Below are 23094 nucleotides of genomic sequence, written 5' to 3'. Positions count from 1 at the left end.
AATTTTTTTCCTTCAAATCCTCTCAAAACCTCCTGCCCCTTACCTTAAATCTATGCCCCCTGGTTATTGACCCCTCCGCTAAGGGAAAAAGTTTCTTCCTATCTATCCTATCAATGACCCTCATAATTTTGTATACCTCAGTCAGGTCCCCCCTCAGCCTTCCCTGCTGTAAGGAAAACAACCCTAGCCTTTTCTGTCTCTCTTAGCTGAAATGCTCCAGCCCAGGCAACATCCTGGTGAATTTCCTCTGCAGTTAATCTACTGTTTAGGATATTGGGCTATGGGCTGCAGACAACCCTACAAAACAGTGCAAAGAATCTCAGCCAACAGCCACCACTGTCCCCACCCCATCTACCCCCCCCCCCCCCCCCCCCCCACAACCTCCGCCTGCCTCGATACCTCTCTAGATTTCATTAATAAGCCAATCTGATTGGCCAGTTATCAAAGTTTATCAACAATGGCTTGAAGGATTGCAGACCGCAGCTGGAGTACATAGGCTACAGCTGGAGTACTGTGTACAATTCTGGTTGCCACATTATAGGATGGATGTGATTGCCCTGGAAAGGGTGCAGAGGAGATTCACCAGGATGTTGCCTGGGCTGGAGCATTTCAGCTATGAACAGAGACTGGAGAGACTCGGGTTGTTTTCCTTAGAGCAGAGAAGGCTGAGGGGGGACCTGATTGAGGTATACAAAATTATGAGGGGCATTGATAGGATAGATAGGAAGAAACGTTTTTCCCTTAGCTGAGGGGTCAATAACCAGGGGGCATAGATTTAAGGTAAGGGGCAGGAGGTTTAGATGGGATTTGAGGAAAAATGTTTTCAGCCAGAGGGTGGTTGGAATCTGGAACACACTGCCTGAAGGAGTGGTAGAGGCAGGAATCCTCACAACATTTAAGAAGTATTTAGATGAGCACTTGAAACGCCATAACATACAAGACTACAGGCCAAGTACTGGAAAATGGGATTCGAAAAGATAGGTGCTTGATGGCCGGCACAGACACGATGGCTGAAGGGCCTGTTTCTGTGCTGTATAACTCTAACTCTAGACCCCCCCCCACCCCTAGTTCAGAAATCTAATTACAAATTTCCCATAGAGAATTGTTTGGTGAGTACTGGTGTCAGAGGGGCCTGTCAGTTTGCAGTTACAAGTATTAAAATTAGGCCCTAATTTGCTCTTGTTGGTATTAGATTAGATTAGATTAGAGATACAGCACTGAAACAGGCCCTTCGGCCCACCGAGTCTGTGCCGACCATCAACCACCCATTTATACTAACCCTACACTAATCCCATATTCCTACCAAACATCCCCACCTGTCTCTATATTTCCCTACCACCTACCTATACTAGTGACAATTTATAATGGCCAATTTACCTATCAACCTGCAAGTCTTTTGGCTTGTGGGAGGAAACCGGAGCACCCGGAGAAAACCCACGCAGACACAGGGAGAACTTGCAAACTCCACACAGGCAGTACCCGGAATCGAACCCGGGTCCCTGGAGCTGTGAGGCTGCGGTGCTAACCACTGCGCCACTTACTCAGTCATCTGCTTGCCCATGTAAAATGGCTGTTAAAGTGTGCTGCTTATGGAAGTGCAGTTAAAGAGCCTTTATGGTAAGACCTGTAGCAGGATTTTGAGGCTATTCTGATGCGTTGTATTTTGCTTCCTTCCTTGTTCCACTTAGTTGACCTTGTGCCAAGTGTTCTTGCCAACATTCCCTCTAATTTATTTTGCAGCGTGCAGATTATTTATTTAAGTGCGTGGCCCCTTAAAATATTTTTGTGCGGCCTTACCTTTTGCGCAGCCTGTGTGAGGACTTTCAGGTTGCTGTGCAGCCACACAGCTTACAGGGAACATCGGTTCTTGCACTGCTATTTATTTTGAGATGTCCATAATGTTGAGATAGTGGGTTGGCCAATGGAAATTGCACTTCACTTGTATTTTTCGGAGGAGAAATTGAGCTGACCTGCTTGTACCCTTGCCCCAATATACAACTTTTCAGGCAAAGAGGTGCAAAACTGTATCATCTGCATCATCACCTTCAACGTCTGAGTGTCATTAACTGGGACAGGCTGTGGCAGTAACAGTCACTTATGTCATTACAGTTTCTTTCTTTGCCTCCTTGTTAGCATTCTGAAATGCTATTATCTGGACAGTTTGCCCAAGAACATCAATCTCCTCCTTACCATCTAATTCTGCATTACTTCCACTTCAACATCGCTCCTGTAGGGAGGGTTTGAATATTAATACTGCCGTACCTTTCAGCCACAGACTCTGGTTCCTGACCCAGAATCTATTGTATTGCTTTTGCCAGGCATTTTTGGTATACATTAAAAATATTAGTAGTCTTTGTAAAGCTCCCAACATTTTTGTCCTCATAGGCACTAAGATGCATTCAAATGGATGCATACCTTTAAATTGGGGCCACATCTACAACATCCTGGGGGTCACCATTGACGAGAAACTTAACTGGATCAGACATAAAAATAGTGTGGCTAAAAGAGCAGGTCAGAAGCTGGGATTTCTGCAGCAAGTGACTCACTTCCTGACTCCCCAGAGCCTGTCCACCATGTACAAGGCACAAGTTGGGAGTGTGATGGAATACTGTCCACTTGCCTGGATGAATGTAGCTCTAGATGCTTTGGAGAGGGTGCAGAGGAGGTTCACCAGGATGTTGCCTGGTATGGAGGGCGCTAGCTATGAAGAGAGGTTGAGTAGATTAGGATTATTTTCATTAGAAAGACGGAGGTTGAGGGACCTGATTGAGGTGTACAAAATCATGAGAGGTATAGACGGGGTGGATAGCAAGAAGCTTTTTCCCAGAGTGGGGGATTCAATTACTAGGGGTCACGAGTTCAAAGTGAGAGGGGAAAGGTTTAGGGGGGATATGCGTGGAAAGTTCTTTACGCAGAGTGTGGTGGGTGCCTGGAACGCGTTGCCAGCGGAGGTGGTAGACGCGGGCACGATAGCGTCTTTTAAGATGTATCTAGACAGATACATGAATGGGCAGGAAGCAAAGAGATACAGACCCTTAGAAAATAGGCGACAGGTTTAGATAGAGGATCTGGATCGGCGCAGGCTTGGAGGGCCGAAGGGCCTGTTCCTGTGCTGTAATTTTCTTTGTTCTTTGTTCTTTGTTCTAACAACACTTAAGAAGCTCAACATCATCCAGGATAAAACAGCCCACTTGATTGGTACCAGATCCACAACAAAAACTTAAATTTATATAACACCTTTAATGTAATAAAATGTCCCAAGGTGCTTTACAGGAGCATTATAAAACAAGCCAGAAATTGAGATTATGTCACATGACCAAAAACTGATCAAAGAGAGGTTTTAAGGAGTGTCTCAAAGGAGGAAAGTGAGGTGGAGAGGCAGCGAGGTGTTGGGAGGGTATTCCAGAGCTTAGGGCCTAGGCAACTGTAGGCCCGGACACCAATGGTGCAGTGATTAAAATCTGGGATGCGCAAGAGACCAGAATTAGAGGAGTGCAGATACCTCGGAGGATTATGGGACTGGAGGATATTACAAAGATAGGGAGGGGCAAGGCCACGGAGGAATTTGAAAACAAGGATGGCAATTTTAAAATCAAGATGTTGCTTGATCAGAAGCCAATGTAGGTCAGCGAGCACAGGGGTGATTGGGGAACGGAACTTGGTGCAAGTTAAAACATGAGCAGCAGAGTTTTGGATGACCCCAAGTTTATGGAGAGAAGAATGTGGGAGTCCAGTGTGTTGGAATCGTCAAGTCTAGGGGTACCAAAGCATGAATGAGGGTTTCAGCATCAGATGAGCAGAGACAGAGGCAAGGTCGTGTGATGTTACAGGGTTGGAAATAGGCAGTCTTAGTGATGGCATGAATATGAGGTTGGAAGCTCATATCTGGATCAAATGTGACACCAAGTTTGTGAACAGACCGGCTTAATCTCAGACTGTTGCCAGGGAGAGGAATGGGGATGGTAGCAAGAGAACAGAGTTTGGAGTGGGGACCGAAAACAATGGCTTCAGTCTTCCAATATTTAATTGGAGGAAATGTCTGCTCATCCAATACTGGATATTGGATGAACAGTCTGATAATTTAGCAAAAGTGGAGGAGTTGAGAGAAGTGGTAGAGGTAGAGCTGGATGTCATCAACATACATGTCAAAACTAAAACTGTGCTTTCAGATGATGTCGCTGAGGGGCAGCATGTAGATGAGAAATAGGAGGGGGCCAAGGATAGATCCTTGAGGGACACCAGATGTAACGGCGTGGGAGCAGCAAGAGAAGCTATTGTAAGTGATTCTCTGGCTAGGATTAGATAGATAAAAATGGAACCAGGTGAGATCAGTCCCAACCAGATGGACGACAGTGGAGAGGCATTGGAGGAGGATGATGTGGTCAACTGTGTAAAAAGCTACAGACAAGTCGAGAAGGGCGAAGAGGGAACGTTTACCTTTGTCACAATCAGTTAGGATGTCATTTGTGGCTATGATAAGAGCTGTTTCAGTACTGTGGCAGGGGCAGAAACCTGATTGGAGGGATTCAAACATGGAGTTCTGGGAAAGATGGGAATGGATTTGGAAGGCGACAACACATTCAAGAACTTTGGCGAGGAAAGGAAGGTTGAAGATGACACAGTAGTTTGCAAAGGCGGTGGGATCGAGTGTTGTTTTTTTGAGGAGAAGGGTGATGACGGCAGATTTAAAGGAGAGAAGGACAACCCCACCATCTCAAACATTCATTCCCTCCATCACTGGTGCACTGTGGTACCATCAGCACTCACCAAGACTTCTTTGACAGCATCTTGCAAACTCACAACCTCTTCCACCTAGAAGGACAAAGGCTGCAGATGCATGGGAACACCACCACCTCAAGTTCCCCTCCAAGCCACAAGCTGTCTTCACTTGGAAATGTATCGTTGTTCTTCTATTGTCAAAGTTCTGGAACTCCTTAACTGAATAGGGTTGTGGGAGTACCTTTACCACACGGACTGCAACGATTCAAGAAGGTGGCTCTCCACCACTGTCTCAAGGGCAATTAGGGATGGGCAATAAATCCTGACCTTGCCAGTGATGTCCGCATCCCATGATTGAATAAAACAAAAATCTATCCATCATTCCCTTTTTATGTACAGTTTCCCACCCCCCCTCTGGCAAGCTCCCAACACCAGGCCTATATCCACAAAAGGCTGGGGCAGCACGTTAACATCAGGCAGATTTTAATAGTGTACCACCAATTAATTGAGGCCTGATTGGAAAATCTACCTGAATTGTTTTCCTGCTGCTTTACGCAATGTAAGTAATGTAACCAGACAGCCCTTTCATTGCAGTGCAATATAAATTCAGCACTCGAAACCCAAGGATAGAAAAGTTCTGATGGTGAAAGATGTCGGATACTGCATGTATATTTTCTACAGAAGCCTAACTGAAATGTAAATTTTGCATTTCAAACTTATGGAGCAGGATTTTCACCCCAATACGGGGGGGTGGGAACAGAGGTGGGTGAGCAACTTTGCACTGCCAGCCGGCATGCTCGTTTGCTGGCACCCATCCCGCCCCGAGCCATTTTCCCAGAGGCCGGATCAGGGGCGGAATGGTTACCCGCCCACAAGTGGCAGGGAGCTTGTTAAGGTCATGAAGAGGCCAATTAAGACCATTAAGTGGCATCGAGAGCATGGCAGCTGTCTGGAGGTGACCTCCTGGCAGCAGACCGGGGGGTCAGCACTCCAAGAAGACTCTGAAGCCCCGCCCCACCGGCTAGATACAGGTGCCGCCGCAAGCCCTGCAGTGGTGGGATTTCCCTGCTACAATGGTGGTCTGGCAGCTGTGACCATTTGTTACATCAAAAGTCTTCAAAGCCCTGAGGGGTTGCCTCAAGATGGAGGCGCCCTCTCTCTCTCTCTCCCTTACCTGCAATGCCATCCATACTTCCTCCAGCTTCAAGAGTGCTTAATTGGACGGTGAGCACGCCCTCTGGCCTTTAATTGGCTAATCCGGTAGGGTCAGGATCCCCATTTGACCCCAACGTCAGGGTCCTGACCCAAAATGCAAAATCCTGCCCACAGTTGTGCTAAATAAAGTACATAACATGCTGTACTTCACACAGACTTGGTTTGGAAATCTAGGAGCAGTAGAATTTTAACAATAAAAAAGGCAGATTGGGAATTTAACATAACCTGTATCTCTTTTGAGAGGGGGGACAATACATTTTTTTTTTAGTAATTTGTGTTGTGCAATCACAGCACAACTGATTAAAAGCAAAATACTGCTGATGTTGGAAATCTGAAATAAAAACACGAAATGCTGGAAATGCTCAGCAGGTCTGGCAGCATTTATAGTAACATTCGCGCCACACAAGTGCCAGGCAATGACCATCTCCAACTGTGACCGCGTGGGTTTCCGCCGGGTGCTCCGGTTTCCTCCCACAGCCAAAGACTTGCAGGTTGATAGGTAAATTGACCATTGTAAATTGCCCCTAGTGTAGGTAGGTGGTAGGAGAATGGAGGGGATGTGGTAGGGAATATGGGATTAATGTAGGATTAGTTTAAATGGGTGGTTGTTGGTCAGCACAGACTCAGTGGGCCAAAGGGCCTGTTTCAGTGCTGTATCTCTAAATAAATAAAATAAATAAAGAGAGAATCTAACCCTCTACCCTTGACATTCAATGGCATTACCATCGCTGAATCTCCCACTATCAACATCCTAGGGGCTACTACTGACTAGAAACTGAACTGGAGTAGCCATATAAATACTGTGGTTACAAGAGCAGGTCAGAGGCTAGGAATCCTGCGGCGAGTAACTCACCTCCTGACTCCCCAAAGCCTGTCCACCATCTACAAGGCACAAGTCAGGAGTGTGATGGAATACTCTCCACTTGTTGGATGGGTGCAGCTCCAACAACGCTCAAGAAGCTCGACACCATCCAGGACAAAGCAGCCCGCTTGATTGGCACCCCGTCTACAAACATTCACTCCCTCCACCACCGACGCACAGTGGCAGCAGTGTGTACCATCTACAAGATGCACTGCAGCAATGCACGAAGGCTCCTTAGACAGCATCTTCCAAACCCACGACCTCTACCAACTAGAAGGACAAGGGCAAGAAATGCATGGGAACACCACCACCTGCAAGTTCCCCTCCAAGTTCCACACCATTGGAACTATATTGCTGTTCCTTCACTATCGCTGGGTCAAAATCCTGGAACTCCCTTCCTAACAGCACTGTGGGTGTACCTACCCCAAATGGACTGCAGCGGTTCAAGAAGGCAGCTCACCACCACCTTCTCAAGGGCAATTAGGGATGGGCAATAAATGCTGGCCTAGCCAACGACGCCCAAATCCCATGAATGAATAAAAAAAAGTCTCTGCTCACAGCCCACATAAGGCCTGTCTTTCCCAACATCGATCAAGGGGCAAATGGATTACTTGACCTTGTAACACTGAGCGTATAAATTGGGAAAGTCTCAGGTTTCATGCCTGCTCTTGAGTTAGCTGATCTTGCCTAGGGAGGAATTTGGAAAGAACATATTTTACCGGGCCTTGACATTAAAGAATAGAAAGGAGAAGCGTCCAGGTATCAGTTCCTGTCCAAAAGCTCATGCGTGCGTGGATGTTGTGCGAGGATTAAACTGAGGTCAACTTAATTTTTGCAGTCAAAGGAGAACTGTTGTCCAGTCATGCTGAAGTATTGGATGCGTATCCTTTCTACTTACGTATACTGGTCAATCTGCTACCTATTTCCAGCATTTATGTTTTTATTATAGAAAATGTTCATGCTTTTAAAGATTAATTTTAGTTAAGTACAGTAAATGTAATTTTAAAAATTGGTTATGTTAATTGTAGTTGAATAGGGCACCTTTAATGTCTGTATGGGGGGTAGGGGCTGGTGGTTGTGGTCAGCACATGAAATTGTCCCAACACTACCACAGTTTTGGTGAGATGCTATTACTCTTGGTTCCATTGCCTGTACCCCAGAGTGAATTGTGTCAAAGCTTGTGTGTTAGTTGGGCGATCTTTCTTGCTGAAGCATACAAATCCACAAACTTAATGGGGAGTAGGCAAAATTCAGTATCTTTACTGTCTTACCCATCAGACAATATGCTGCAGGGTAATTTGGTTAAGGGCTAGATTTTTCTCCATCTTACTGCCTGATATTAGCACGACTGGAAGAAGAAAATGGAGCTGTGACCCATCCTATTGCTTCCCTGCCTTTAACAATGCCATAGATGTTTTCATCCCTGCCTTTAAGTGAGATGAGCGGCTCAAAAAAGCTCAAATACTAAAGGCTGTGTGTAAAATGAATTTAAATGCTGCATGACCTTAGCTGTCATCATTCCACTTGTTCTGCCTGTGCCTATCCATCGCGAAGAAAGGCAGTAAATAAGGACATTCTGGTTTCTAGGCGACTGCCTCGGGTGGTAGTGCATTTCAAAGGAAGCTTCACAGAATCTCTAACTCACTAAGTTGATTCCCAGTAATCATTTTGAGTACTTTTTTTTGCATGCATTACCATTAAAACCTTGCTGGGTTCAGTATTCTGCCATACACTCTGAGACGTCATTTTTTTAACACTCAGGAACATTCAGCAAAGGAGACTGTAGAGGTGCTAATATTAACTTCAAATTTTTTACCGTGGAAGATTCCTGTCGCTGGTTGCATGGTTAGGTGACAGATGTGAACGGGATCTTACTCATGTGATGTCCATATGGTGGAATAGCCAGTTGACTTTCACTATTTGGCTCGTACTTGTGGAATGGTCCTACCACCGTAAACGATTTCAAGGTGGCTGGGGGTGGGATTGGTGGAGAAAGGAAATGGACAATGACGTTCCTTTCTCAACATTAGAAAGCAATAAGCATTTTTAAGGAAGAAATAAATGGCTTTGTAAATTTGAAATAGAAACATTTGTGTCAGCCGTTTGGCAATGTTTTAAAAAAGAATTGTATGTTCTTTGGAGTAGTTCATTACAGAGGAGGAAGATTGTAGAACTTTCCTTTGTTCTAAGAAAAATTGGCAGAAATTTGAATGTTGCGTGCATGACTTAATTTTGTTTAGTATGTAACTGCTGCTGCTATCTTAATGGCCAGTGAGGTTGAGGTTTTGTTTAATGGCACAGCATGTCGTGTGCTTGTGTGCATTATATAAAAAAAAAAATATATATATATATATTTATGTTTATATATAGATATGTGTACATACACTTGGTTTGCTCTACAATTTCTGGCACAAAATTTAATGCCTCCTAACAATGGATTAAAATTCCAACCTTCTATTTGTAGAACAGATAATTTCCGCAGCAATTATTTAACTTTTAAATAATGAGAGTGACTGCCCTTGACATCAGGGAGCATTTGACCGAGTATGGCATCAAGGAGCCCTGGAGTCAATGTGAATCAGAGGGAAAACTCCGTTGGTTGGAGTCATACCTAGCACAAAGGAAAATGGTTGTGATTGTTGAAGGCCAATCGTCTCAGTTCCAGGACATCGCTGCAGGAGTTTCTGTCTGTATGTAAGGCTTAACCTTGCATCAGCAATAGAACCCTTGCATTTGATTTGGATGGTGGCAGGTTCAACCCCCTCTCTAGGACTGGAATACATTATCAAGGCTTGACACATCAATATTGTATTGAGGAAGTGCTTCACTATCAGAGTTGCAGGGTTCCAAATGCTCTGTCTGCTCTGTGGATGTAAAAGATCTCATGACACTATTCAGAGAAGAGCGGGAACGTTCTCCCAATATTCTGATCAACATTTATCCCTCAACCAATGCCAAAACAAATATCCAGTCGTTTACACAATTGCTGTTCATGGGAGCTTACTGTGCACACATTGGCTGCTGCATTTCTCTACAAGACAACAGTAACTTCAGTTCAAGAATAATTCATTGGCTGTGAAATGTTTTGGTAATATTCTGAGGGCATGAAAGGTACTATGTAAATGAAAATTCTTTTTTTGTTGAACAAAGAATCCTGATGAATTTATTTTCAATTTTAGGTTAAGATGATAAATGACCATTAAGTGAGTATGTTTTGTTTCATAAGAGGTGCACCATTGAATAGTTTGACTTAGAATTTCAATAGAAATGTAAGTCATGAATCTTTTCTCTGTAAAAAGTGCTTTGTTCTCTGGTATTCTGCCAAATCTTATTCCAGTATGTCAGGATGATGCCCTTGCCACATGACAATTGCTGATGCCAGGAGGAAGTGTTGTGTCGTGGAAACTTGAGATTTTCAGCTTCCACCAAGGTGCAATTAACATGTAGCTCTCTAAGAAAAACAACCTGGATTACTTCTCAGATAACATGGGAGGAAAGAGTTAAAGCACTTTGAGTGGTTCAAACAGTGTTGCTTACCATTAAATCAAAGATCAATCCCTTTATACAAGTCTCTACAGCCCACTGGGTGTTGCAAACTCTTTAACTCATTCATAAATGTAAGAATGAAACCTGAATTTGTTTGATTTTTTTGAATTTTTAAAAATTTGTTCAGTTTTTCAAAATCTAATTTTTCTTATTTCATCTTTTCTCCTCACAAACTGTATACTATGACTCCTTATGTGAGTGTAGGGAAAAAGGCAGGTGACATGTTCCAGGTTTCTGATAATCCAAGTTTGCTCTTCTGGCCATGTCTGAGATGGGAGCACTCTTGCCTCTGAGTTACAAGGTTGTGGGTTCAAGCCTACTCCAGGACTTGAGCATAAAAATCAAGGCTGACACTCCAGAGCAGTACTCTGAGTGCTGCTGCGCTGTTAGAGGTACTGTCGTTCAGATGAGACATTAAACCAAGGCCCTGTCTGCCCTCTTGGGTAGACATTAAGATCCCATTGCATTATTTTGAAGAAGAGCAGGAGAGTTATCCCTGGCGTCCGGCCAATATTGATCCTTGAATTCACATCACAAAAACAGATGATCTGGTCATTATCACATTGCTCTTCATGGGAGCATGCTGTGCACAAATTGACTGCTGCGTTTCCTACATTACAGCAGTGACTACACTTTAAAAGTACTTCATTGGCTGTAAAGTGCTTTGGGATGTCCTTTGGTTGTGAAAGGCACTATATAAATGCAAATATCTCTCGCGCTCTCTCTACATGACAGAAGAACATGTCAGGAATTTTCACACAAAGGTACTTTTATGGAAGAGAAATGAGCAGGATGTACTGACCTTTGAACCCAAATACCCTCTCTGCACTGCCATTATGAGAATTTTGTTGTGGCACTGTTAATTTGTAAAATATACTCCTAGATATTTGATGTGAAAGGTGTTCCACTCGAGTGCAAAGAAATATGTTGGTGCCTTATTTCTTTTTTTTATTATGCACCCACTTCTTAAAGATTATTTTAATGCATAAACACATTACTCATTAAAAATCACAATATGGACTTTGCTTGTTTAAAAGGTTGCATTTACCACTCTTGAGAACATGAGATAGTTCTCAAATTATGGGCAGATTACTGGCTAATTTGGCAATCATAAATAGATTTAAACCACTTAAAAAAATTACTTCTATTGAATTGTGTGCTGGAATAAAAAACACTGGGGTATATAAAAAATATAGAAATTCAGAGCTGAACTTTGTATGAAAAAATGAGATGGAAGTAAAACTCCATTCTTCAGTAAAATACAAATAATTTGACTGATTTTCTGTGTAGATGAAAGCTGGCAAGGTTGTGGAAAAGAAAAGGCAATACCCAGACAGAAAAAGAACACAGGGATAAACGGTCTGTAGGAGGTGCTGTCTTTTGGATGGGACATTAAACCCAAGCCCCATCTGTGCTCGGGTGGATGTAATAGCACTATTTGAAGATGAGCAGGGGAGTTTTCCCAGTGTCCTGGTCAATATTTATTCCCAACCAACTCCAGTTCAACAGATGGTTTGGTCTTTTAACTCATTGCTGTATGTGGGACCTTGCTGACACAAATTGGCTGGTGCGTTTGCCTATTAAAGCAATAACTACATTTCATCATTGGCTCTGAAGTATTTTGGGATGTCCTGAAATGAATGTCAAGAAAGATGCTATATAAATGCAAGTTCATTTGTTCTTTTAGCCGTTAGTTGAGAAATGCTTTTTTTTTTGATGTTCAGTATTTTTTTATTTGTGTATGTTAAAATGACCAGTTTGATTTCTACAATACTTTCCCTGCTGGCTTCCCGTCCTGTCTCCCCCATATACTCTAACTAACACAGAACTCTGTAGCCCATGTTTCTTCTCATACAAAGTCATTGCAGTTCATTGTTCAAGCTTTCAGCTTCACCTTAGACTGTTCTTTGGAACGCTCCCAAAACTACTAAACCTTGTTATCTCCCTTCAAAAGGTTTTACAAAACATATCTCTTCACTCCTGCCTTCCTGAATTCTTTTTTCATCTCTTGGTCCTCTTTCCTCTGTAAATTGCTCCGAAGTATTCTTCTATGTGATGGGTGATATAAAAATGCAACTTATTTTTGTGGTTGAACAGGAAGGACAGTGTGCTGTTGTTGCCTCTTTGCTTTAACTGCTTTGTTTTCTTTTGTTCTTTAATAGGCAGCAAGTTGTGCAAGGTACTCTGACTCATCCATTTGCCCTGACATTGTTTGGCGAAACCTTGTACTGGACAGACTGGCAAACCCGCTCAATTCACGCTTGTAACAAGAGGACTGGGGCAAACAAACGGGAGATACTTGTCAGTATTTACTCTCCTATGGACATCCAGGTCTTCAGTCAGGAGAGGCAGCCACACAGTAAGTTTGGGGATGGAAGGTAAAGGGTAAAACATCAGTACCTAAAATAAAAATTTTTAATGAAATATTTTAGTCAATTTAAGATTTAACGAACAAAACAGTTAATTACTAAATCTATTTGATTCTGACATACTGCAAATTTTTATTAAAGCAATACAAACCTGGGGTCTAAATATCCTGGTGTGGTCACATGCATATTAATACAACACTGGTCTAAGCAAATCTGTGAAAATGTCTTAATTAAGTTTGCAAATGGTTATCAAATCGTAATTTTGCTTGTCACATAACAGTATTACTGTTGCATGTAAATCTCTTCATATGCAACTTATATGCCTATCATTGGAATATTCAATTTCTTAGCATACTGACATCACAGTAAGTCATGTATTTTGAATTGATAACCAGCATTTGCACGTTCAGATAATGTCTTCATTACAATGTTGCTGTCTTCTGATTCCAAAGATTACCCTGTAAACCTATTAATTCAAAAAATCAAATGCATGAAGTTGGCAACTTTGGTATTTTTTCTGAGTTTGCATAAAAGTACAAAAAATTCTAAGCAAGTTTTGAATTTTTCAAATGCCAGTTCTATTTTAAGTTCTATTCATTATAAAGACTTTATTTCTGCTATTATTTTGAAACTGGACATACAGGAGCATTTGATATCTACTGTGGTATCATCAATTCTAATTTCTAGAGTTGCTGACCAGCATGACACATTTTGTTAAGTTGTGTTTAGTTATCTGAATGTTTAACACTCCTAAATGTTGATGAGATCTTGACAGTGAGTTGATGTCCTTTATCACTGCTACTCTACTGCTGGCAAGCATATACATAGTGCCACCGCTGGAGTTAACCTCAACTCCAGCAGGAAAACTGTCATATCAAATTGACAGTGCTAGTCCCTCTGGTGACCTGCAGGCTCACCAAGAGAGAGAGATTTTGCCTGCAACACTAAATGCAAAGTGCCACTGGCAGTAAATGTAACCTTGGGCAGAATTTTCACCCAGATATAGGGGCAATAATGGAGGGAGGTGGGTGCATAATTTTGCGCTGCTGGCCAGCATATAGGTTTGCCAGCACCATCGCACCACCTATCCATTTTTCCAGAGGCAGGAACAGGGTTGGGTAGCCACTTCAGGTAAGTAAAAGGTCAATTAAGGCCAACTATCGGAGTCCGACTAGAATTATTGAGGCCCTACCTGGCCACAGCTATGGCCACAGGCCACCCAGTGGAGGGGATCCCCCTCCACACTGATGGCCTGGCTGCTGTGGCCATTTTTTTTATTGAAAAGTTTTAAAGGTTGCTGAGAGGGCACCTCAAGCCCTGCAATGGCAGGCAGCAGCTTATTCCATGCTGGATGGTCGTCTGTTGGCATTCTAGCTTCGAGAGCCCGCCCACTGTCCTTAATTGGACAACGAGCATGCCCTCTGTCTGCTAATTGGTCACTTCATGGAAAATCACTGCCGGGTGACTATTCCCAACACAGTGCGGGGTCAGGACCCCTGTAAGACCCTGATGTCAAGATCCCAATCCAAAACTCAAAATCTTGCCCCTTGTTCCTAAATATGACTTAGGAACAGTTTTGCAGGTACAGTTATTAGTGTTGCTTCTTGCAATCCGAATTCTGCCTCACAACATGAATAGCCTTAACACATTGCAGATCCACAATATAGACGTAATATAGAAGAATGTGTTAGTTATGGCTGAAAGAATCCCAAAGGGAAACTGTTTTTGGCAGCCTTATTCCTTCGACATAGACACAGCAATGGCCTCAATTTTGAGAATACTAATGGTGTTGTAACATTGCTTTCTTTGTAAGATGTCTTCCTGATGCTGTGAAGCACTGACTATGAAATATCAGGTTCCATTAGATGCCAGAAAGCCTGATGCTAATGAGGTTAAATGTCAGCATGTCATGACTCGGAAGTACACAGGTTCCGTGGGTCGTCTTATAATAGTACGCTGCAGAACATCTGCGTTTGCTATGTCTCTGCTTAGTCACTGTAGTTGATTTCTATGTTAAATGTATTGTGTACAACACTTTTGAGTTTGGGAATCATGGCTGCAGGATGGTGGTAGAATTGGTTATCTTGTAATATCTTGTTTCCACTTAATGTTTACTTTTTCCTATATGCATAAAGAGGGTCAGAGAAACATTAGGACTTTTCAACAGAACTGCAGGTGAATAAGATTGAAAAGAATGAGGTTCAATAATCATAAAACATGCTAAACATAAGTTAAGACTATATCAGACCTTAAAATATACTTATTTTACATAAATTCGCAAAAGATAACAAGAGCCTAGAACGGTTAAAGGATTCTGAACCCCGACCCCCCCCCCCCCCACCCAAAAAAAGTGCATTAAAGGGTTGAGCCAGGGGAAACTATCTAGTCAGTTCATTTGAGAGAAAGGTCAAATGCTAAACATCTAAGTTGATTCTGGAGCAGTAAGTTGGCACTTCATTTTTTTCTGGCTTTTCCAGTCTCAAGGGAAATTGTAGCATGTTTCTTTTTTCAATTAAAGCAAGATTAAAAGTGTAACTGTAATGACGGGGCACATTTTTCTATGAATTGAATATAAACAGTAGTTGAATCTGGACATCACATTGCCATTTCAGGAACGGTAGCAGTATGGGTTTGAAAGCTTTTAGATTTTTTAGCCTCTTGTGGAAAAATTCTACAGTTTCATTGGACTAACTGTATGTTGCTCCTAACTCATTACTTTGAAATTTGCCTGTCCATTTTGACCACATAGTCCTGTTTCATGCATTCGTTACCTCCAGACTTGACTATTCCAATGCACTCCTGGCTGGTCACCTACATTATACCCTCCATAAACTTGAGGATACCCAAAACTCTGCTGCCTGTGTCTTAACTCGCACCAAGTCCCATTTCCCTATCACCCCTGTGCTCGCTGACTTGCATTGGTCCTGAGCAAGCAACGTCTTGATTTTAAAATTCTCATCCTTGTTTTCAAATCCCTCCATGGCCTCACCCCTCCCTATCTCTGTAATCTCTTCCAGCCCCACAACCTTCCAAGATATCTTCAACATTCTAATTCTGGCCTCTTGTGCATCCCCGATTTTAATTGTTCCTCCATTGGTGGCTGTGCCTTCAGTTGCCTATGCCCTAAGCTCTGGAATAACCTCCCTACACCTCTCTACCTTGCTTTCCCCCTTTAAGACACTCCTTAAAACCTACCCCTTTGACCAAGCTTTTGGTCATCTGACCTAATATCTCCTTATGTGGCATGGTGTCATATTTTGTTTTATAATGCACCTGTGAAGCGTCTTAGAACATTTTATTACATTAAAGGTGCTATATAAATATGTTATTGTTTCTTTAGCTAGGTTAGTAATGTGCATTCAATCGGTACAACACTGAGGCAAAGGTAACACAAGGTAAGCGAGCAGTGGCACAAATGTGCAAGTACTGTACTTGTTTGTTTGTGGCATTTTCAAAGAGAAGTGCTAGAGGGTATAAATTAGTTTCTTTATGGCTTTCATTGTCAGTAATCCAGTACAAAAATATTTGAATATGATTTCAGAACAAAAGTCCCTGTACAAAGATTATTTATTTTCTTTTAATGTTGCTAAAGGAATTTAGTTTTCATGGCATGTTGAAGAATAGGAATCAGCCTTCTAAAAGAAGGTAAATGACAGATACACTAGTCATTCTATCAGCATGGCAGAATTGCTGCAGGCCCCATTCATCAAGGCCCTATGGTTCCTGAAAGCTAGCTTGTTGATTTAAGAATGACTGAGAGCGATAAATGGTGTGGCTCAAAGTAACTGTAATCAGTTGGCTTGAGTGTGTTGGTATGCCCCTCAAAGAGGTCTGTAAACCTGAAGACCTGTGAAGAAGAGAACAGGAGAGCAATGTGACCAATGTACAGAAAAGCAGATGTAAGAAATCACAAGGGGCTGTCAGATACATGAGTTAACCAGCAGTCCTGCATTTCAAGAGCATGCTTTGTATTGGTTACGTTCCCAGCATTCCTTTCAGCTTACAAAATGCTGCCTTTAGCTAGCAGTTTCTTGGCCAGTAGCAATGAAAGCACATAATGTAACAAGACCTACTGGCACCAGCTTAAATGCTTTTCATTTTCCTAAAACAGCATTGCTAATTTTCTCCTTCACAATCATTTTCCACCTTGCCCACCTCTAAAACAAAATGACTGAAATAAAGTTTGCTACATTTCTAATTGTTAAAATAAATTAACTAAACTTAACTGCACATGTTAAATAATAATTCAGAAAGTGTTTTGAAAAGCTTAGTGTGGCTTTGAGTACATTTAGTTAATAAAATCTAAATTAATTTTTCACCCATAGAGTCAATTTGTAGATATAGTGTATTTGAAAGAAAGAGCTTGCATTTCCATAACACCTTTCAAAACCTTGGGACATCCTAAAGCACTTTACAGCCATTTTTAAGTACATTTTGATGTGTAGTCACTGTTGTAATGTAGGAAACACAGCAGCCAATTTGCACACGGCAAGCTCCCACAAACAGCATTGTGGTAATACCCAGATAATCTATTTGTGACAAAAGCAAAATACTGCAGATGCTGGAAAACTGAAAATAAAACAGAAAATGTTGAAATACTCAGCGGGTCTGGCAGCATTTGTGGAGAGAGAAACAGAGTTAATGTTTCAGGTGAATGACTTTTCATCAGAACTTCCAGAATTTTGAGGAGGATAGTGTAGAACTTCAAAAGGACATAGATGGCTTGGTGGAATGGGCAGACAAGTGGCAGATAAAATTTAATGCAGAGAAGTGTGAGATGATTCATTTTGGTGGAAGGAACATGGAGAAACAATATAAAATAAAGGGTTAAATTATAAAGAGAATGCAGGATCAGAGGGACCTGGGTCTGTGTGTGCATAAGTCATTGGAGGTGACAGGGCAAGTTGAGAGTGTGGTTAATAAAGCATACCGCATCCTAGGCTTTATCAATAGAGGCATAGTATACAAAAGCAAGGAAGTTATGCTAAACTTGTATAATACACTGGTTCGGCCTCAACTGGAGTATTGCGTTCCATTCTGGGCACTACACTTCAGGAAAAATGTGAAACCATTCAAGAAGGTGCAAAAAAGATTCACGAGAATGGATCCAGGGATGAGGAACTTCATGAGGAACTACATGGATAGATTGGAGAAGTTGGTACTGTTTTCCTTGGAGAAGAGAAGGTTGAGAGGAGATTTGATAGAGGTATTCAAAATCATGAGGGGTCTGGACAGATAGTGAGAAATTATTCTCATTGATGGAAGAATCGAGACCAAGAGGGCACAGATTTAAGGTAATTGGCAAAAGAAGCAATGACAACATGAAGAAAATTCTTTTACACGCAGCGAGTGGTTAGGATCTGGAATACATTGCCTGAGAGTGTGGCAGAGGCAGGTTCAATCAAGGCGTTCAAGAGGGAATTGGATTATTATCTGAAAATGAAGAATGTTTAGGGCTATAAGGAGAAGGTGGGTAAGTGGCAGTAGGTGAATTGCTCCTTCAGAGAGCCAGCACAGACACGATGTGCCGAATGGTCTCCTTCTGTGCTCTAACCATTCTATGATTCTATGTTAACAGGGAGAAACCCCCTGCTCTTCTTTGAAGAAGTGCCATGGGATCTTTTACGTCCACCTGAGAGGACAGATGCCTCATCCAAAAGGCTGCACGTCGGACAGTGCAGTATTCCCTCAGTAATGTTACCCTAGATTTTGCTCTAGAGTGGGACTTGAACCCACAACCTACTGATGCAGAATTGAGTGTTACCACTAAGCCACAACTAATGCCTAATTTGGATTACTGACAGGAAAAGAAGCATTGTTTATTGTCCAACTGGAGTGGAGATTGTTGGCGGTAAGCTACTTAGACTCTAGTGTTTTGTTTTGGCATTTGTTTCTGTTTGAGATTATGGTTGCTTGCAACAGCTAGGTGGTGCAGTACGATTTAGCACTGGTAGAACATGAGTTCGTGCCTGTGCTTCCCTCAAGTTAACCTATTGCTCTGGACACTTCCAGGATTTAAGGACTTCTTTGGCACCTCATAATACCTGTGTTAGTTTAGCATTGGCAGTAACCTTGTAGAATGTGGCTCTTTTCTTGCTTTGTGGCACAGGGAGAGAAGCCATTCTGAGAAGTAATGATGTGTGGGGTTGTAAATAAGCTCAAAAATAGCGGTAGTGTTGACTTTGAAAAAGAATGTCATCTACAGTGGGCGCACTAAAATCTTTATCCTAAAACTGAGATTCTATGTTGGTGAGCACAGGCAAAGACCAGTTTGGGAGTAGCTCACAGGGACAGAATGATCCAGTCACAGCTGAGGATAAGAAATTGACTCTTGTCACACTGCTACTTTGTTTGGAAGCACACATGGAGAACTAACTCCTAGCACTTTGCGTAAGTAGTAAACTTCAAGTTAAATGGAAAAAAATGGACTGAGATGTGAACACTTCTTCACTCAAAGGCTTGTGAACTTTTGGAATTCTCTATCTCAGAGATCTGTGGATGCTCAGTCATTGAGTTTATTCAAGTCCAAGATCAATAGATTTTTTGGATACTAAGGGATGTGGAGGCCAGGGGGAAAATGTAGCTGAGGTAGAAGGTCAGCCATGATCTTATTGAATGATGGAGCAGGCTCAAGGGACCAAATGGCCTACTCCTGCTTCTATTTCTTATGTTCTTATAATGGAAATAGCATCACTGAAAATTGTGATAGGGAATGTATTACAGGAAGGAAGCGACTGTTACAGGATGTGTGTGTTTATGTACACAACTCACTCTCCTGTGGTATTGCACGGGAGGTGGTGGTTGAGACTAAATGTAGACTTCACGGGAAGCCGGGATAGAGGGTGGGAGATAATTGGTCCAGGGTATGAAAATGTAATTCAGTTCCCATTTTAAAGTCATACATCGTGTCTTTTATTTGAATATAATACTTGGATTTTATAATATTTAGTTTAACTTGGGGCTATTTGGGAAGCAGTGAAGTAGGGTTGGTTGGGGGAATAGAGGTTTCTGTAGTGAAGGCTGAGGAGCTGGGAGTTGCAAAACTGGGGTATTGTGTCACCACTGACAGGAGAGCGCAATAGTAGCATGGTAAGTTTAAATAAGCAGTTTCTGTTATGTATCACAAGTGAAGTTGGTTGGAGAATACACTGCACACGGTCTGACCAATTCTATCCTAAATGTACGTCATAGGACCCCAATTTGGACATCTGAAGCAGGCAGGCACTTACAGGTTTGCTAGTCCAGTAACATAACCACCACGCTACCATACTCTGGTTATATGATGCTTTCATTTTTTTCACATTGCTGTCCATAGTCTTTGATTCTTTTGATAGTATGTATTGCATAGTGGCACTCCAGTTGCTGGAAAATTAAATTACCTTTTGGGATTGAGCTGTATAGTTATAACTTGTTTAATAATTTAAGCTATGTATACAGTCGATTAGTAAAGTGCTGTGAATTTAGCGCTATTTCACAGTATTGGTCCTTGTTCATAAACACTGAAGAGTTACTAACTGTGATCATAGCTTGAAGGCAATGCTCCCTACCTCAGCTTGTGGTTTTCGCCAAAGCTAAAAATCATGTGGTCAGTGTAAATGTCTTGTGCAAATCTCCTCCTGTGGTTTTACAGCAATAAACGCTGAGCACACATGTTAGCTTAATAATTTCAACAGTGGCTGTTGCACAAATTAAATTATGGTAGGACAAATGTAAATATTAGGAGATTCATATCTGTTTAGTTTCTTCCTGATTTGGAAAGGGTATGATTATTGTACAGATGTGGTACTAACAATTTTGCAATGAGGATAAATTGTTCAAATTGAACAGAGACTGAGTATCTGTCATTTATTTCACTGATGTTGTTTTGGAACACATTACTCTGATCTTCAGTAGCCCTAATGGTTGAAATAGGTTCAAAATTCAATTTTTGGGGGATGTATAGTGGACCAGAATTTGAGGTGTAAGTCAGATAGACCAGAATTATAAATAAAAACAGAAAATGCTGGAAATACTCAGCAGGTATCTGTGAGAGAATCAGAGTTAATGTTTCAGGTCGATGACCTTTATCAGAACTGGGTAAAATTCGAAATGTAATAGATTTTAAGCAAATGAAATTGGGGAGGGTAGAAAAAAACCAAAAGGGAAGGCCTGTGATAGGCTGAAAGACAGGGGAGATTAAATGACAAAAGAGACGCCTAGAGGAGGCATGAATGGCAGAATTTCTCTGCTCCCCTCACTCACTCTAACTTGTCTCCCTCTGAACTTACTGCCCTCCATTCTTTCAGGTCCAATCCTAACATTGTCATCAAATCTTCTGATAAGGGTGGTGACCTCTACCTTGCAGAGGCCGAATGCCAACTCTGACACCTTCCCTGGACCATGACCCCACCAACGAACATCAAGCCATCGTCTCCAGGAGTGTCACTGGCCTCCTGTCCTCAGATCACTGATCTCCCCTACACAGCCTCCGACCTCACAGTCGCCAACCCCAAACAACCTGCTTCTACCTCCTTCCCAAGATCCACAAGCAGGACTGCCTTGGTAGACCAATCAGGCTGATTTTCCCAATCCTATGGCGACAGGCTGGGAGGTGGGAGGAATTTTAATATTGCGACGAGAGGGATCAGGACGGAAGCCCGATTGTCTTTATGTCGCAACCAGATATTTCCAAGGGCAGCCAGCATGGCAGGAGGATCTTGTGCTCAAACCCGGCAGGAAGGTAATTAAGCCTGTTAAACAACCAGTTAACTGCAATTTTACTGGGGTTTTAAAATTTTCCCAAGAGTGCATGGGCCTTCAGAGCTTCACCAGGTATAAGGAGATGGTGAGCTGGCGGGAGGTCAGTGCTGGCTCCAGACGGCAGCCATCATGAACACTACTGTGGCTTGGAAGGGAGGGTGGAACAGTGGCAGTGGCACTCAGGAGCAGGGACAAACTTGCCAGCACATGGGAGGCAAACTGCTACAGTGCCATCTCAGAAGTGACATTTGAGTGAATAAAGCAAGGCTGAGGGAGTGTTGCATTGTCCGAGGGGCCATACTGAGGGTTAGGCCCCAACTGGAGTATTGTGTCCAGTTCTGGTCACCACACTTGGGAAGGATGTGAGGCTCCTTGAGAGAGTGCAGAGGAGATTTACCAGAATGTTTCCAGGGATGGGTGATTTACTTACAAAGTTAGGTTGTAAAAACCAAGGTTGTTCTCCTCAGAATAAAGGAGATTATGGGGAGATTTAATAGAAATGTACAAGATTATGGCAGGCTTAGATAAGTTGGACAAGGAAAAACTGTCATCACCAATGGCATCTCCATGAAGGCCAGCCAATATGTGCACTTTTAAATCGATCCGGGCAGTCAGGCTGAGAGGGCCATTAAATTCGGGACCATCGCTGGATTCTCCCAGGTGCAAGTTGTCATCGACTGCACACATGTGGCCATCAAGGCTTCCCAAGACCAGGCAGCAGTCTTCTTCAACAGGAATGCCTTCCACTTGCTCAATGTACAACTGGTCTGTGACCACCGCAAATGGCTCCTGCAGGTATGTGCATAGTTCCCAGGAAGCAGCCATGATGCCTACATACTGAGGCAGACCCAGATGCGAGACCTTTTCAGACCTCCCTGCGCATCACTAAGGATAGATACTGAGTAGTAAGGGCTACCCACCGAAGATGTCGCTACTGCCGCCTGTGAGGAGCCTTAGCACTAATGCAGAGGAGAGGTACAATAGCTGCCACAGGTCAACTCGAGCAGGCCATAGGGCTTCTGAAGATGCGGTTCAGATGCCTAGATCGATCCAGTGGTACCTTTCACTATGCTGCAGCAAGGGTCTTGTGTATCGTGGTGGTGTGCTGTGCTCTGCACAACCTGGCGCTACAGAGGGGAGAGGCGTTGGCCAACGAGGAAATCGTGGCATGAAATGCCTCCGATGATGAGGATATGGAGGAAGATGTGACCAGGCACCACATGATGAAGAGCTCCAGGGACCGCAGGCAAAGCGCAGTGAGATACGTGAAAGGGAAGCTCGGGATGTGCTAATACAAGCACGTTTCGGATGATCCTTACTAACAGATCCATGCAATCCAATAAGGGCACAACTTTTTGCAGCCTTGTAGCCGCTTCCTTCATTGCCCTTACCATGTACCTGCACCCTGTAAGACATTGGACTGCAGCATGGGGAATGCATCAACCTCACACGGTGTGGTCCCTAACATCACACCCTTTGAGGGAGCCAGGGTACTCCTGAAGGCCCAGCGGCCAGGAAGAAATGTAAGGATTACTCCTGCCTTGCCACATTCCATATTTATTGGAGAACAAATAGATTGCAAGGCAGCATCCTTTAATAAAATATTTGTCTGTGCATCTAGATGCTCTGCTTAAATCTCTTGCG

The 23094-nt window shown here is 42.7% G+C and overlaps 1 protein-coding gene across 1 annotated transcript in view; it reads left to right on the top strand.

Annotated features, from left to right (window-relative positions):
• LOC137377096 (low-density lipoprotein receptor-related protein 5-like) overlaps positions 1-23094 on the top strand; it is a 270969-nt gene that overhangs the window by 93067 nt on the left and 154808 nt on the right. The window contains exon 4 of the mRNA XM_068046392.1: positions 12505-12701. Coding sequence (XP_067902493.1) covers positions 12505-12701 — 197 coding nt within the window. The remainder of the gene's footprint in view (positions 1-12504; positions 12702-23094) is intronic.

The sequence above is a fragment of the Heterodontus francisci genome, chromosome 14 (assembly GCF_036365525.1).
Source record: "Heterodontus francisci isolate sHetFra1 chromosome 14, sHetFra1.hap1, whole genome shotgun sequence".
In the NCBI taxonomy this organism is placed as follows: Eukaryota; Metazoa; Chordata; class Chondrichthyes; order Heterodontiformes; family Heterodontidae; genus Heterodontus; species Heterodontus francisci.
Note: the sequence above shows the minus strand (reverse complement) of the source record. Positions and strands in the feature narration are given on the sequence as shown.